The sequence below is a fragment of the Carcharodon carcharias genome, chromosome 10 (assembly GCF_017639515.1).
Source record: "Carcharodon carcharias isolate sCarCar2 chromosome 10, sCarCar2.pri, whole genome shotgun sequence".
In the NCBI taxonomy this organism is placed as follows: Eukaryota; Metazoa; Chordata; class Chondrichthyes; order Lamniformes; family Lamnidae; genus Carcharodon; species Carcharodon carcharias.
Genome location: NC_054476.1, coordinates 95764190 through 95780646, shown reverse-complemented (window position 1 = coordinate 95780646; position 16457 = coordinate 95764190). Strand labels below are relative to the sequence as shown.

Below are 16457 nucleotides of genomic sequence, written 5' to 3'. Positions count from 1 at the left end.
ATTGAGGGAGCGCTGCACTGTCGGTCGGTCAGTACTGAAGGAAGGCTGCACCATCACACGGTTAGTACTGAGGGAGTGTTGTATTGTCAGAGTGCCAGTACTGAGAGAGGGCTGCACTGTCACAGGTTCAGTACTGAGGGAATGCTGCATTGTCATAAGGTCAGTACTGAGGGAGTGCTGTACTCTCATACGGTTAGCACCGAGGGAGCGCCGCACCGTCGGAAGTTCAGTACAGAGGGAGTCATGCACCATCAGAGGATCAGTACTGAAGGAGTGCTGCACTTTCAGAGGGTCATTTCTGAATGAGCACTGCACTGTTGGTGGGTCTGTACTGAGGGAATGCTGCACTGTCACAGGGTCAGTACTTAGCATGCACCGCAATGTTAGAGGGTCAGTACTGAGGAAGTGCTGCACTGTTGGAGGGTCAGTGCTGAGGGAGTACTGCACTGTTGGAGGGTCAGTACTGAGGGAGTGCCATACTGTTGGAGTGTCAGTAATGTGGTCAGCTACGCTATCAGAGGGTCATTACTGAGGGAGTGCCGCACTATCAGACTGTCAGTACTGAGGGAGCGCTGCACTGCTGGAGGGTCATTACTGAGGAAGTGCTGCACTGTCAGAGGGTCAGTGTTGAGACAATGCTAAACTGTCGGAAGGTCAGTACTGAGGGAGCACTGCACTGTCGGAGGATCAGCACTTTTGGAGCGCTGCACTGTCAGATGGTGAGTACTGAGAGAGCGCTACAGTGTCGGAGGGTAACTACTGAGGGAGTGCTTCACTGTCTCAGGATCAATGCTGAGGGAGTGCTGCACTCTCAGATGGTTAGCACCAAGGGAGCACTGCACTTTCGGAGGTTCAGTACAGAAGGACCGTCAAAGGGTCAGTACTGAAGGAGCACCACACTGTCAGAGGGTCAGTTCTGAATATGCGGCGCACTGTCAGAGGGTCAGTACTGAGGGTATGCTGCAGGGTCGGTGGGTCTGTACTGTGGGAGTGCTGCACTGTCACAAGGTCAGTACTGAGCATATGCCACAATGTTGGAGGGTCAGTACTGAGGGAGTGCTGCACTGTTGGAGAGTCAGTGCTGAAGGAATGCTGCACTGTTGGAGGGTCACTACTGAGGGATTGCCATTCTGTCAGAGTGTCAGTAATGTGGGAGTGCTACGCTATTGGAGGGTCATTACTGAGGGAGTGCTGCACCGTCAGATTGTCAGTACTGAGGACTGTTGCACTGTTAGAGGATTAGTACAGAGGGAAGGATACACTTTCACGGGGGCATTACTAAAGGAGCACTGCTGTGTCAGAGGGTCAATACTGAGGGAGGGCTGCACTAACAAGGTCAGTACTGAGGGAGCACTGCAGTGACAGAGGGGGTGTACTGAGGGAGCACTGCACTGTTAAAGGGTCAGTACTGAGCAGTGCTGCACTGTCGGAGGATCCGTGCATAGAGAGGACTGCACAGTTACAGGGTTAATACTGGAGGTGTACCGCATTGTCAAAGAGTCAGTACTGAAGAAGTGCTGCACTCTCGGAGGTTTAGCACTGAGGGAGCACTGCACTATTGGAACGTCTGTATCCAAGGCAGTGCTGCACCGTTGGAGCTCCTGTACAGAGGGAGCGATGCATGTTGCAGTGTCTATACTGAAAGAGTGCTGCACTGTTGGATGGTCAATACTGAGGGAATGCTTCACTACCAGAGGGCCACAACTGAGGGAATGCAGCACTGCTGCAGTGTCAGTACTGAGGGAGTGCTGCACTGTCAGAAGTTTTTACTTTTGGATCGCATGTTAAATCCTGGTCTGGTGGATCAGTAACAAAATGTGACGGGAAGCAATGAGTTTTTCAGGGCACCGTTGATTACTTAAAGAAAGCATATCAATTGTTATTCTGCTGTTTGCTCTTTGTGGGATCTTACTGTGTGACTCAGTTCAGGATGTGCAAAATGCTTCCCCAACTCGCTGTGATGCGGATGCAGGACCAATGAAAACCTTTTGGTTCGGATACAACAGGGTTTATCTGAAACCAGTGCCTGGCCTGTCATGATTTATTTTGGTGCGTCTCCCTTTGCACTTTGTTATATCAGTTGAATTGTTGAAGATTATCAGGCCTTTAATTACTTTGCTGTCCCCATTCACAGGAACACAGTCTGCTTGACACGCCAGGGAAGACTCACATTCCTCAGAGCAGATACCTCGACCTGCGGCAGCTAAAATTATCCTTAACGCTCTCCCCTTACACCAGCATTGACTCCAACCAGTTCCGGACAACCCTACAGGAAGGGAGGGAGAGATTCTGGCTTAGTCTCCCAGCAACAGCAAACTCATCTCCTGTAAGTCCTCATTTGTTTCTTTACACTCTTTGCTCTGACATGATTACCTCTGCATCCACATAGCTCTCTGTTACCCAGCTCGAGTCCAGTCCAGCAAGTTGGAAGTTTCAGCTACTAGTTCATGTTTTAAACAGTCTCTCGCTTTGGGATCCCAATCGCACAGCACTGCCCTTAATCTAGAACCCGTTCACCAGTTACTCTTACAGCCCACAGAATAGTTGGTCAGAGACTGGTACAGAAGGAGGCATTTAAGCATAGTTTGCAGAGGTAACAGAAAAAGTCAATGAGGGTAATGCTGTTGATGTGGTGTACATGGACTTTGAAAAGGCATTTGTCACAATACCACACAACCGACTTGTGAGAAGTTATTGCTCATGGAATAAAAGGGATGGTAACAGTGTGGATGCAAAATTGGCTGAAAAATAGGAAGCAGAGAGTAATGGTCAATAGATATTTTTTGGGCTGGAAGGAGGTTTGAAGTGGAGTTCCCCAGGGGTCGGTATTGGGACCCTTGCTGTTCCTGATATATATTAATGATCAAGATCTTGCTGTGCAGGGGACAATTTCAAAGTTTGTGGATGATATGAAGCTTGAGAGTGTTGTGAACTGTGAAGATGATGGTATGGAACTTCAAAAGAACATAGACAAATTGGTGGAGTGGGCAGATAGATGGCAGATGAAGTTCAATACAGAGAAGTGTGAGCTATTGCATCTTGGTCGGAAGAACATTGTCAGACAATGTAAAATAAGGGGTGAAATTTGAAGGGGGTGCAGGAGCAGAAAGACTTGGGTATATATGTGCATATATCATTGAAGGTGGCAGAACAGGTGGAGAGAGCAGTTAATAAAGCATATAATATCCTGGGACTTACAAATAGGGGCATAGAGTACAAGAATAGGGAGGTTATGCTGAATTTATATAAGAAACTCGTTAGACCTCAGCTGGAATATTGTGTTGAGTTCTGGGCAATGTATTGTCGGAAAGATGTGAACATATTGGAGAGCATGCAGAAGAGGTTTACAAGAGTGGTTCAAGGGATGAGAAACTTCAGCTATGAATATAGATTGGAGAGGTTGGGACTGTTCTCCTTGGAGAGAAGAGGACTCAAAGGAGATTTGATAAAGATGTTGAAAATCATGAGGGGGCTGGATAGAGTAGATAGGGAGAAGCTATTCCCGCTTGTAAAAGGATCAAGAATGAGAGGGCACAGTTTTGTGATTTGCAAAATAAGCAAGTGTGTTGTGAGGAAAAAACGTTTTCACAACGAATGGTTCAAGTCTGGAATACACTGCCAGAAGGTATGGTGGAGGCTGGTTCAATCAAGGCATTCAAGAGGGCATTAGATGATTATTTGAATTGAAACAATGTGCAGAGGTACAGGGAAAAGGCATGGCAATGGCACTAGGTCACTATGCTCATTTGGAGAGCTGGTACAGACATGATGGGTGAATGGACCCCTTCTGTGCCATTAAGATTCTGTGATTCGGTATCTAACCCTGTGCTGTACCTGTCCTGTCAGGCTTTGATGGGACAGACTAAAGGAAGATTTACTCTGTATCTAACCCCGTGCTGTACCTGTCCTGAGAGTGTTTGATGGGGACAGTGTATCACAGAATCACAGTGCAGAAGAGGCCCTTCGGCCCATCGAGTCTGCACTGACATGTGAGAAACACCTGACCTACCTACCTAATCCCATTTACCAGCACTTGGCCCATTGCCTTGAATGTTATGATGTGCCAAGTGCTCATCCAGGTACTTTTTAAAGGATGTGAGGCAACCCACCTCCACCACCCTCCCAGGCAGTGCATTCCAGATCGTCACCACCGTCTGGGTGAAAAAGCTTTTCCTCACATCCCCCTTAAACCTGCTCCTCACCTTGAACTTATGCCCCCTTGTGACCGACCCTTCAACTAAGGGGAACAGCTGCGCCCTATCCACTCTGTCCATGCCCCTCATAATCTTGTACACCTCGATCAGGTCGCCCCCTCAGTCTTCTCTGCTCCAACGGAAACAACCCAAGCCTATCCAACCTCTCTTCATAACTTAAATGTTTCATCCCAGGCAACATCCTGGTGAATCTCCTCTGCACCCCCTTCAGTGCAATCACATCCTTCCTATAATGTGACTAGAACTGCACACAGTACTCCAGCTGTGGCCTCAATAAGGTTCTATACAACTCCGACATGACCTCCCTACTTTTGTAATCTATGCCTCGATTGATAAAGGCAGTGCAGCGAGACATTTACTCTGTATCAACCCTGTGCTGTACCTGTCCTGGGAGTATTTGACGGGACAGCGTAGAGGGAGCTTAACTCTGTATCAGGCCCGGGCATCACATGTTATTTAACCTGAGTGGTACATGCCATCCACCATATTAAGTATCTCATTGAACCGAAGTTGAAGACCATGCCTTTCTTCATTTACTCTCCAGAACCTCACCGTTCTAGTGCATTAATTTTGCCATTGAAGACAAGCCCTCTGATAGATTAGCTCAAACAGTAAACCCATTCCACTTGTGTATTAACTCACAATAAAGCCTCCACTGTTGCTGGGTCAAAATGGTGGAACTCCCTTTCTAACAGCACTGTGGGTGTACCTACACCACATGGACTACAGCGGTTCAAGAAGGCAGCTCATCACCACCTTCTCAAAGGGAACTAGGGAGGGGGAATAAATGCTGGCCCAGCCAGCGAAGCCCACATCCCATTAATGAATAAATAAAACACTCTGTATTTAACCCTGTGCTGTACCTGCCCTGGGAGTGTTTGATGGGAACAGTGTAGAGGCAGTTTTGCTCTGTATCTAACCCCGTGCTGTACCTGCCCTGGAAGTGTTTGATGGGAACAGTATAGAGGCAGTTTTACTCCGTATCTAACCCCATGCTGTACCTGCCCTGGGTTTGATGAGGACAGTGTAGAGGGAGCTTTACTCCGTATCTAACTCTGTGCTGTACCTGTCCAGGAAGTGTTTGATGGGAACAGTGTGGAGGGAGTTTTACTCTGTATCTCACCCCTTGCTGTACCTGTCCTGGGAGTTTTTGATGGCGACAGTGTAGATGGAGCTTTACTCTATATCTAACACCGTGCTGTATCTGCCCTGGGAGTGTTTGATGGGGACAGTGTAGAGGGAGCTTTACCCTTTATCTAACCCTGTGCTGTACCTGCACTGGGAGTGTTTGATGGGGACAGTGTAGAGGGAGCTTCATTCTGTAGCTAACCTCGTGCCTCATCTGTCCTGGGAGTGTTTGATGGGGACAGTGTAGAGGGAGCTTTACTCTTTTTCTAACCAATGCCATTCCTGTCTTGAGAGTGATGGGGACAGTGTAGAAGGAGCTTTACTCTGTACTAACCCCATGCTGTACCTGTCTTGGGAGTGTTTGATCAGGGCAGTGTAGAGGGAGAATTACTCTTTATCTAAGCCTATGCTGTACCTATTTTGGGAGTGTTTGATGGAGAAGGTATAGAGGGCACCTTACTCTGTATCTAACCACGTGCTGCACCTGCCCTGAGAGTGTTTGATGGGGTTGGTGTAGGGGGAGTGCTAACCTGTACCACACCCTGTGCTGTACCTGCTCTGGAAATGTTTGATTGGGACAGTGCAGAGGGAGCTTCACACTGTATCTAACTGTAATGAAAATTTATTAATTTATATAATGTTATTGGAAATTATTTTAAATTGGACTTGTAGTAGAGCCTGTGCCTGTGTCAGTGAGTATGTGTGGCTTAATTGGATTAAAGCTAGTCTGGGTGCTTTGATGTACAGTAGTTTTGAGATGTAAACGATAAAGTAGAGCATGCATTTGCGTTTTGTTGAATAAACCGTTCAAAGACTGTGGGTGAAATCTTGCACCTAGCTAGGAGACACCAAGCAATATGTTTGTATTAATAATAAAATTGGTACTGTGAAAGGGGCTTTATTGTTAGAAGAGATGGAGTTCAAAGGGCCTGGTGATACAATGAGAATTTGCATTCAAAGGGAAGGCTAGGTACATACAGAGAGTTTTGTGTGTGGGAGTCAGAGGCATGGAAGATCTAAGCTTGTAAGCCTACCACTGTGTCTGCAAGGGAACAAATTGGAAGGGACCTCATTTTGAATTCGTAAGATAAAATGTGCTTTGCCTGCTGTATGTTTAAGTCTATGGGTTATTGTTGCCTTGGGGAAGATTACCTGGGAATGATTAATTTGGGGATTTGTTTAATAGTTATTATGGTAGTAATTTATAGACATGTGTATGTGTTTAACACCTTATTAAATTAATAAATGTTTAATTTAATTTATATAAAAACCTCTGGAGGCTTGGGGGTTTCATTTCTGAATTCAGAGCTGCATCTCAAACATACCAATTGAAAACATAGGTTATGACAGTTTTTAGGTTTCTCTCTGGGATTTCAAATAACTCAGCCTTTATCAACTGCTGTATCATAACGTAATCCCATGCTGTACATGTCCTGTAAGTGCTCGATGGGCACAGAATAGAGGGAGCTTTACTCTGTATCAAACCCCTTGTTGTACTCGGCCTGGGAGAGTTTGATAGGACAGTGTACAGGGAGCTTTACTCTGTATCTAACCACGTGTTGTATCTATGTTGGGAGTGTTTGATGCGAACATTGTAGGGGGAGTTTTTTCTGTATTTAACCTTGTGGCTGTACTTGTCTTGGCAGCGTTTGATTTGGACAGTGTAGAGGGAGCTTGCTTCTGTACCTAACCCTGTGCTGTTCCTGCTCTGGGACTATTTGATGGAGTTAGTGTAGAGGGAGCTTTACTCTGGATCTAACCCCATGCTATCCCTGTCCTGGCAGTGTTTGATGGGGTTAGTGTAGAGGGAGTGTTACTTGTATTTCACCCCATGCTGTAAGTGTCCCTAGATGGCTTGATGGGAACACTGTAGAGGGAGTTTTACACTCCATCTAACTGCAAGCTGGACCTGTCCTGGGAGTGTTTGATCGGGACAGTGTAGAGGGAGCTTTACTCTGTATCTAACCCCGTGCTGTACGTTTTCTGGGAGTGTTTGATGAGAACAGTATAGAGGGCGCTTTACTCTGTATCTAAACCCATGCTTTCCACATCAAACACTCCCAGGAGAGGTTCAGCACAGTGTTAGATACAGAGTAAAGCTCCCTCTACACTGGCCCCATCAAACACTCCCAGGACAGGTACAGCACGGGGTTAGATACAGGGAAGCTCCCTCTACACTGTACCTGTCCTGGGACTGTTGATGGGGACAGTGTAGAGGTAGCTTTACTCTGTATCTAACCCCGTGCTGTACCTGTCCTGGGAGTGTTTGATGGGGACAGTGTAGAGGGAGCTTTACTCTTTATCTAACCAATGCCATATCTGTGCTGAGAGTGATGGGGACGGTGTATAAGAAGCTTTACTCTATACTAACCCCATGCTGTACCTGTCCTGGGAGTGTTTGATCAGGACAGTGTAGAGGGAGCTTTACACTGTATCCAACCCAGTGCTGTTGCTCCCCTGGGAGCATGTGATGGAGATAATGTAGACGGATCCTTACCCTGTATCTAACCATGTGCTGTACTTGTCCAGGGAGTGTTTGATGTGGACAGTGTAGAGGGAGAATTAACCTTTATCTAACCCTGTGCTGTACCTATGTTGGGATTGTTTGATGGAGATGGTATAGAGAGCACTTTACTCTGTATCTAACCCTGTGCTGCACCTGCCCTGGGATTTTTTGATCAGAATAGTGCAGATGGAGCTTTACGCTGTGGGGACAGTGTAGAGGGAGCTTTACTCTGTATCTAACCCCACGCTTTACCTTCCCGGTGAGTGTTCAGTGCTGACTGGAAATATGGAGTAGACAGGTGGAAACTTGATGGCATTATAGCTCTGTTTGGCAGCTGCTGTGTGAGAAGCAAATGGAGGCCTGGCCTTGGCTTGCTTGCTTTCTGAAGGTCTGCACTAAAGTGGGACAGGCTGCTGTTTTAGCAAGGCAGCAATGTGTGTATATTTCTAATGAAGCCCAGAATGCTGACTGCAGACTCTCCCTTATTCACCAAATTAGGAGACAGAATGTCTCCCATGCCCTTGATGTCACTGGCTGTTTCACTCCTGACTCTGCTGGCTGACCTTTTGCGCTGTTAGCATTCATAGAAACATAGAAACTAGGAGCAGGAGTGGGCCATTTGGTCCTTCGAGCCTACTCTACCATTCAATATGATCATGGCTGATCGTCTATCTCAACGTTCTATTCCCACTTTCTCTCCATACTCCTTGACGTCCCTAATATTCAAAAAATTATCAATTTCTTTCTTGAATATATTCAGTGACCAGGCATCCACAGCCTTCTGTGGTAGAGAATTCCACAGGTTGACCACCCTCTGAGTGAAGAAACTTTTCCTCAGCTCAGTCCTAAATGGCCTGTCCTGTATCCTGAGATTGTGGCCCCTGGTTCTAGACTCCTCAGCCAGAGGAAACATTTTCCCTGCACCTAGTCTGTCTTGCCCTGTTAGAATTTTATATGTTTCAATCATATCCCCTCTCATTCTTTCAAACTCTAGTGAATACAGGCCGAGTCAAGCCAAACTCTCCTTATACAACAGTCCTGCCATCCCCGGTATCAGCCTAGTGAACCTTCGCTACACTCTCTTTATGGCAAGTATATCCTTTCTTCGGTAGGGAGACCAAAACTACACCCAGTGCTCCAGGTGTGGTCTCACCAAGGCCTTGTATAACTGTAGTAAGATCTCCCTACTTCTGAACTCAAATCCACTTGCAATGAAGGCCAACATACCATTTGCCTTCCTAATTGCTTGCTGTACCTGCCTGTTTACTTTCATTGACTGATGTACAAGGACACCCAAATCTCTTTGTCCATCCACATTTCCCAATATATCACCATTTAAATAATACACTGCCTCTCTGTTTTTCACACCGAAGCATATAACTTCACATTTATCCACGTTATACTGCATCTGCCATGTGTTTGCCCACACTCACAACTTGTCTAAATCACCCTGAAGCTTCCTTACATCCTCCTCACAACTCACAATCCCGCCCAGTTTTGTGTCTTCTGCAAACTTAGAAATATTGTATTTGGTTTCCTCATCCAAGTCTTTTATATATATCGTGAATAGCTGGGGCCCAAGCACTGATCCCTGAGGTACACCACTAGTCACCGCCTGCCATCCAGAAAAAGACCCATTTATTCCCACTCTCTGTTTCAGGTCTGTCAATCAATTCTCAATCTAAGTCAATATATTACCCCTGACCGCATGTGCTTTAATTTTGCCCACTAGCCTCTTAAGTGGGTCCTTATCAAAAGCCTTCTTGAAGTCCAAATGCACCACATCCACTGGTTCTCCCTTATCTATTCTACAAGTTACATCCTCAAAAAACTCCAGTAGATTAGTTAAGCATGATTTCCCGTTCAGAAACCCATGCTGACTTTGTTTAATCTCATTAATACTTTCCAAATGTTCTGTAACCATGTCTTTTATAGTAGACTCTAGCATTTTCCCTACTATTGATGTTAGGCTAACTGGTCTGTAATTCTCTGTTTTTTCTCTCCCTCCTTTCTTAAATAGTGGGGTTACATTTGCCACCCTCCAATCTGTAGGAACTGCGCCAGAGTTGATAGAATTTTGGAAGATGACCACCAATGCATCCAATATTTTCAGGGCCACTTCCTTTCGTACCTTGGGATGTAGATTATCAGGCCCTGGGGATTTTTCAGCCTTTAACCCCATTAATTTCTCTAGCACCATTTTTTTATTAATACTGACTTAGATTCAGGACCCCAGTTTCGGATTCAACTTCTTCACTCTCCATCTTACTAGCAATTCTATCATTCTATGGTTGCTCTTCCCCAATGGACCCTGCACGAGATTGTTAATTAATCATTTCTCATTGCACAATACCCAGTCAATGATAGCCTGCTCTCTAATTGGTTCCTCAATGTATTGGTCTAAAAAAAACATCACGTACGTCCTCCAGGATATCCTCCTCCAGCGTATTATTGCTAATTTGGTTTGTCCAATCTATATGTAGATTTAAGTCACCTATGATTACAGTTGTACCCTTATTGCATGCATCTCTAATTTCTTGTTTAATTCCTTCCCTTACATATCTGTTAGTGTTTGGGGGCATATAGACAACCCCACCCATGTTTTCTGCCCCTTGGTGTTTCTTATCTCCACCCAAACAGATTCCACATCATGATTTGCTCAGCCAATGTCCTCCCACGTTAGTGCATTGATTTCCTCCTTTACTAATAGTGCTACCCTACTCCTTTCCCTATTTGTCTGTCCTTCCTAAATATTGAATACCCCTGAATGTTCAGTCCCCATCCTTGGTCGCTCTGCAGCGATGTCTCTGTAATTACAACTATATCATAACCGTTTATATCTATTTGCACTGTTAATTCATCTACCTTATTGCAAATGCTCCGCGCATTAACATACAATACCTTTAAACTTGTCTTTTTAACCTTATTAGTCATCTTAGCTTTATTTTGCACCATGACCCTATGTGTTTCTTGCCTTCCACTTTTGCTTCTTACTTTTCTGTTTTTCGTTTCTATCCTTGTTCCCCTCCCCCCTCTCCTTGCTCAGGTTCCCATCCCCCGCCATGATAGTTTATAGCTTCCCTGACAGCGCTAGCAAACACCCCCCCAGGGATATTGGTCCCCAGCCCTGCCTGGATGCAACCTGTCCTCTTTGTACTGTGTAAAAGGCACTCAATTCTACATGTCCTTTTTTCTGTCTGCAGGCCCCCCTCTTGATGAAGTGGAGGGGAAACTTTGCTGTGAAGCTGAACCTCAGCAGTGAGGAGGCATGTGACTGGTTCCTTGCTCAGGCCCACAGGCTTCAGAGAATGTTGGAGGTGAAATATCTGACACTGGATGGAGGAGAGGGAAGCCCCTTTATGGATCGGTTGCAGCAGTGTTCCTGGCAGCTCAGCAGTGATGAGTACATCACCCAGTTCACACTGCTGGCTGAGAAGCTGGGGAATACAACCATTATAACTACTGCTACTCGGTAAGATGTGACATTCTCTATAATCCCTCACAATGGATCTGGGTCTTCTTGTACATGAATCACAAACAGTTAGCATGCAGATATGGCAAGTAATTAGGAAGCAAATTGAACGTTAGCTTTATTGCAAAGGGAATGGAGTGTAAAAGTCTTGCTACAACCGTACAGGGCATTGGAGACCGTACCTGGTGTACTGAGCACTGGACTGGTCTCCTTAAGGAGGGATGTACTTGTGTTGGAGGCAGTTCAGAGAAAGTTCACTCAGCTGATTCCTGGGATGAAAGGTTGAGCAGGTTGGGCCTGTTTGGAGTTTAGAAGAATGAGGTGGTCTTATTGAAACATATAAGATAAGGGGCTTGAAAGGTTAGATGTTGAGAGGCTGTTTCCTCTAATGTGATAATCTAGAACAGGGAACACAGTTTAAAAATAAGGGGCTTCCATTTAAGATAGAGATGAGGAGCAATTTCTTCTTTGAGAGCTGGTAGTCTTTGGAATTCTCTTCCTCAGAGCAGTGGAGGCTGGGTCATTGAATATGTTCAAGGCTGAGTTAGACAGATTTTCAGACAATAACACCATAAGACGTAGAAGCAGAAGTAGGCCATTTGGCCCATCAAGCCTGTTCTGCCATTCAGTGAGATCATGGCTGATCTGATAATCCTCAACTCCACTTTCCTGCCTTTTCCCCATAACCCCCAATTCCCTTACTGATTAAAAATCTGTCTATCTCAGCCTTGAGCGTACTTAACAACTCAGCCTCTACAGTCCTCTAAGATAAAGAATTCCACAGATTCACTACCTCTGAGAGAAGAAATTCCTCCTCATCTGTCTTAAATGGACAACCCCTTACTCTGAGATTATGCCCTCTGGTCCTAGACTCTCTCACAAGATGAAACAACCTCTCAGCATCTACCCTGCCAAGCCCCCTAAGAATCATATATGTTTCAATATATGGTCATCTCCTTCTTCTAAACTCCAATGAGTACAGGCCCAACCTACTCAACCTCTTCTCATAAGAAAATTCCTGCATACCTGGGATCAACCTAGTGAACCTTCTCTGGATTGCCTCCAGTGCCAGTATATCTTTCCTTAGATAAGGGGACCAAAACTATTCACAGTAATCTAGGTGTGGTCTAACTAGTGTGTTGTATAGATTTAGCAAGACTTCCCTATTTTATATTCCATTCCCTTTGAAATAAAGGCCAACATTCCATTTGCCTTCCCTATTACCTGCTGAACTTGTATGTTAGCTTTTTGGGATCTATGCATGAAGACTCCCAAATCCCTCTGTGTTGTAACTTTCTGCAGTCTTTCTCCATCTATTCTTCCTGCCAGAATGCATAACCTCACATTTTTCCACATTGTATTCCATCTGCCACATTTTTGCCCACTCACTTAACCTGTCTATATCCATCTGTAGACACTTCTTGTCATCCTCATCACTTGCCTTCCCATCTACTTTTGTGTCATCCACAAACTTGGTGACAGTACATTCACTTCCCTCATCTAAGTCATTAATGTATATTGCAAATAATTGTGGTCTCAGCACTGATCCCTGTGGCACTCCACTAGTTACAGGTTACTATTCTGAAAATGCCCCTCTTATCCCAACTCTGTCTTCTATTCGTTAGTCAATCCTCTGTCCGTGCTAATATACTAACCCCAACACCATGGGCTTTTATCTTATTAAGTAGTCTTATGTGCGGTACCTTATTGAAAGCCTTTTGGAAATCCAAATCAATTACGCCCCCTGGTTCCCCTTTATCTATCCTGCTTGTTACCACCTCAAATAATTCTAATAAATTTGTCAGACATGGTTTCCCCTTCATGAAGCCATATTTACTCTGCTTGATTATATTAGGTATTTCTAAATGCTCTGCTATTCCATCCGTTATAATAGACTCTAACATTTTCCCAATGACTGATGTCATTTTTTGATTTTTGCCAGGGCCACTCGGCTCCTTATCTCATTATAGCCGTAATCCAAATATGGACAAAAGAGCTGAACTCAAGAAGTGAGGACAGAATGCCTTTGACATAATAAAACATTTGATAGAGTGTGACATCAAGGAGCCCTAACAAAACAGTCCATCATCTTAAAGGCACAAGTCAGGAGTGTGAAGGAATACTCCCCACTTGCCTGAGAAGCCCTCTTTCTCTCTTGCTCTACTACCCTAAGATTCTCCCTCTCTCCAGCTCTGTTATCGAGTCTCTCTCTCTTTTTTCTCTCTCTCGCTCTATTACCCTGAGTCTTGCTCTCTTTGACTCTCACTCTATTACCCTGAGTATCTCTCTTAATCTCTCATTTTATTTCCTGTGTATCTCTCTCTCTCTCCACCTCTCACTTTATTACCTTGAGCCTCTCTCACTCTTACCCTGAGTTTCCCTGTCTCGACCTCTCTGTCTCCTTATCTCTCTCTATCTCTCGCTCTGAGTGTATCTTTATCTCTCTCATTTTATTACCCTGTGTACCTCGCGCTCTCTCAACCTCCCATGCTCTCTCGCACGCTCTCTCTTTCCGTCTCTCTCTGGCGCGCTCTCTCTCACTCCCTCGTGTGCACCTTCTCTCACTCTGTCCCTTGCACGCTCTCTCTCTCCCTCTCTCTTGCTCCCTCTCTTGCGCTTTTGCTTGCGCTCGCTCTCACGCACTCTCTCGGGTGCTCTCTCTCTTTTGTGCACTGTCTTTCTCTGTCACGTGTTCTCTCTCTTTTGTGCTCTCTCGCACTTTCCCTCTATGTCTTGCGCACTTTCTCATGTGCTCTCTCTTGCAAACTCTCTCTCTCTTGCACGCCCTCTCTCTCGCGCTCTCTTGATCTCTCGCACTCCCTCTCTCGCACGCTCTATCTTGAGCTCACTCTCACGTACTCTTTCGCTCTCTTGCATGCTCTCTCTCGCTCTCTCTCATGTGCTCTCTCAGTCTCTCACACGCGCTCTCTCATGTTCTCACTCGCGCTATTTCTTGTGTGCTCGCTCTCATGTGCTCTCTCTTGCACGGCATGCTCTATCTCTCTTGCGTGCTCCCTCTCTCACATGCTCCCTCTCTCATGCGCTCTCTCTCGTACGCACTATCCCTTGCACGCTCTCTCTCGCTCTCTCTCTCTTGCACGCTTTCTCTTGTGTGTTTTTTTTCTCTGGTGTGCTTTCTCGCTCTCTCGTGTTCTTACTCTCTATTTAGCTCTCTCTCTCTCTCTCATGCACCCTCTCTCTCTCGCTCCCTCTCTCTCACTCTCTCTCTTGCACTCTTGCTCTCTCTCTTGCGCTCTCTCTCTCATGCTCACTATGTGCTCTCTCATGCACCCTCTCTCTCTTTCACTTGCCCTCTCTATCTCGTGCACTCTCTCTCTCTCATGTACCCTCTCTAGTGCATTAATTCTCACGTGCATTCTCTCTCTTGTGTACACTCTCTCTCGTCGGCTCTCTCATGTGCTCTCTCTCGCTCGCTACCTGGCATGCTCTCTCTCTTTGTTTCTCACGCTCTTGCTATTTCTCGTGCACTCTCTCGCTTTCATGCCCGCTCTCTCTCATGTTTTCCCTCTCTCGCGTGCTGTCTCTCTCTCTTGCATGCTTTCTCTCTCTCTCTCTCACTTGCTTCCTCTTGCGCGCTCTCTCTTGCTTTCTCTTGCACGCTCTCTCTCTCATGTGGTCTCTCCAATTCGCTCTCTCTCTCGCGTGCTCCCTTACTCTCACCCTCTCTCTCGCCCATGCCCTCTTTTGCTCTCTTTCTCGCTCTCTTTCGTGTTTTTACTCATGCGCCCTCTCTTGTTCTCCCTTAAGTGCTCCCTCTCACTTGCTCTCGCTCGGTCTCTCTCTCTCTCTCTCACTCATGCATTCTCTCTCTCTAGTGTGTTTTCCCTCTCTTGTGTGCTTTCTCTCTCTCTCTCTCTCACTTTCTCTCACTCTCTCTTTCACGCACCCTCTCTCTCTCACATGCTGTCTCTTGCGCACTCACCCTCGTGCATTCTCTCTGTTGTGTGTGCTCTCTTTCTCACATGCTCCCTCTCTCAATGCTCTCTCTCGCTCTCTACCTAGCATGTTCTCTCTCTCTTTGGAACACTCTCTCTCATGGTCTCGCTCACTCTCACACTCACTCTCGTGCTTTCTCTCTCTCTTGCACTCTATGTCTCTCTCGTGCTCTCTCTCTTTCGCGTGCCCTCTCTCTCTCGCAGTCTCTCTGTCTCTCATGCGCTGTCTCTCGTATGCTCTGTCCCTTGGATGCTCCCACTTGCTCTCTCTCTTGTGCATTCTCTGTTTCCCGCACTTTCGGTCTCTCTCTCTCTTGCGCACTTTTTCTCGTGCTCGCTCGTGTGTTTTCTTTCTCTCGTGTGCTTTCTCGCTCTCTCGTGTTCTTGCTCTCTATCAAGCGAGCTCTCTCTCTCTTGCGTACTCTTTCTCACTCCCTCTCTCTTGCTCTCTCTCTTGCACTGTTGCTCTCTCTCTTGTGCTCTCTCTCTCGTGCTCACTCATGTGCTCTCTCACACACCCTCTCTCTCTTTCACTTGCCCTCTCTCTCTCTCGTGTGCTCTCTCTCTCTCACGCATCCTCTCGCCCGCGCCTTCTCTCTCTCTCAGGTGCTATCTCTCTCTTGTGTGTCTTCCCTCTCTTGCATGCTTTCTCTCTCTCTCGTGAGCTTTGTCTCTCTCTCTCTCACTCTCTCTGTCGTGCGCTCCCTCTCGCACACATGTGCTCTCTCTAGTTCTCTCTCTCACTTATACTCCATCTCACCCTCTCTTACACATGCGTGTGCTCTTTCTCCCATGCACACTCCCTTATGTCCTCTTTCGTGCACGTGCGCTCTCTCTCTTGTGCTCTCTCTCACGTGTTTTCTCTTTCTCACAGGCTTTCTCTCTCTCAAGTGCGCTCTCTATCGCCTGTGCTCTCTCTAGCGTGCGCGTGCTCTCTCTCGTCCTCTCTTGCTCTCACGCGCCCTCACTCTCATGCTCTTTCTCTCTTGCACTCCCTATGGCTCTCTCGTGCTCTCTCTCTCTCGCGGTCTCTCTCCCTCTCACATTCTGTCCCTCGCATGTTCTCTCTCGTCCGCTCCCTGTCTTGATCTCTCTCTCGCACTCTCTCTCGTGTTTTCACTCACGCGCCCTCTCTTGCTCTCCCTTGCGTGCTCACTCTCATGCGTTCTCGCTCAGTCTCT

General features: G+C 46.3%; 1 protein-coding gene across 1 annotated transcript in view; it reads left to right on the top strand.

The window, feature by feature from the left end:
- si:ch211-236l14.4 (SITS-binding protein) overlaps window positions 1-16457 on the top strand; it is a 1411255-nt gene that overhangs the window by 187756 nt on the left and 1207042 nt on the right. The window contains exons 7-8 of the mRNA XM_041196805.1: window positions 2180-2326; window positions 11052-11320. Coding sequence (XP_041052739.1) covers window positions 2180-2326; window positions 11052-11320 — 416 coding nt within the window. The remainder of the gene's footprint in view (window positions 1-2179; window positions 2327-11051; window positions 11321-16457) is intronic.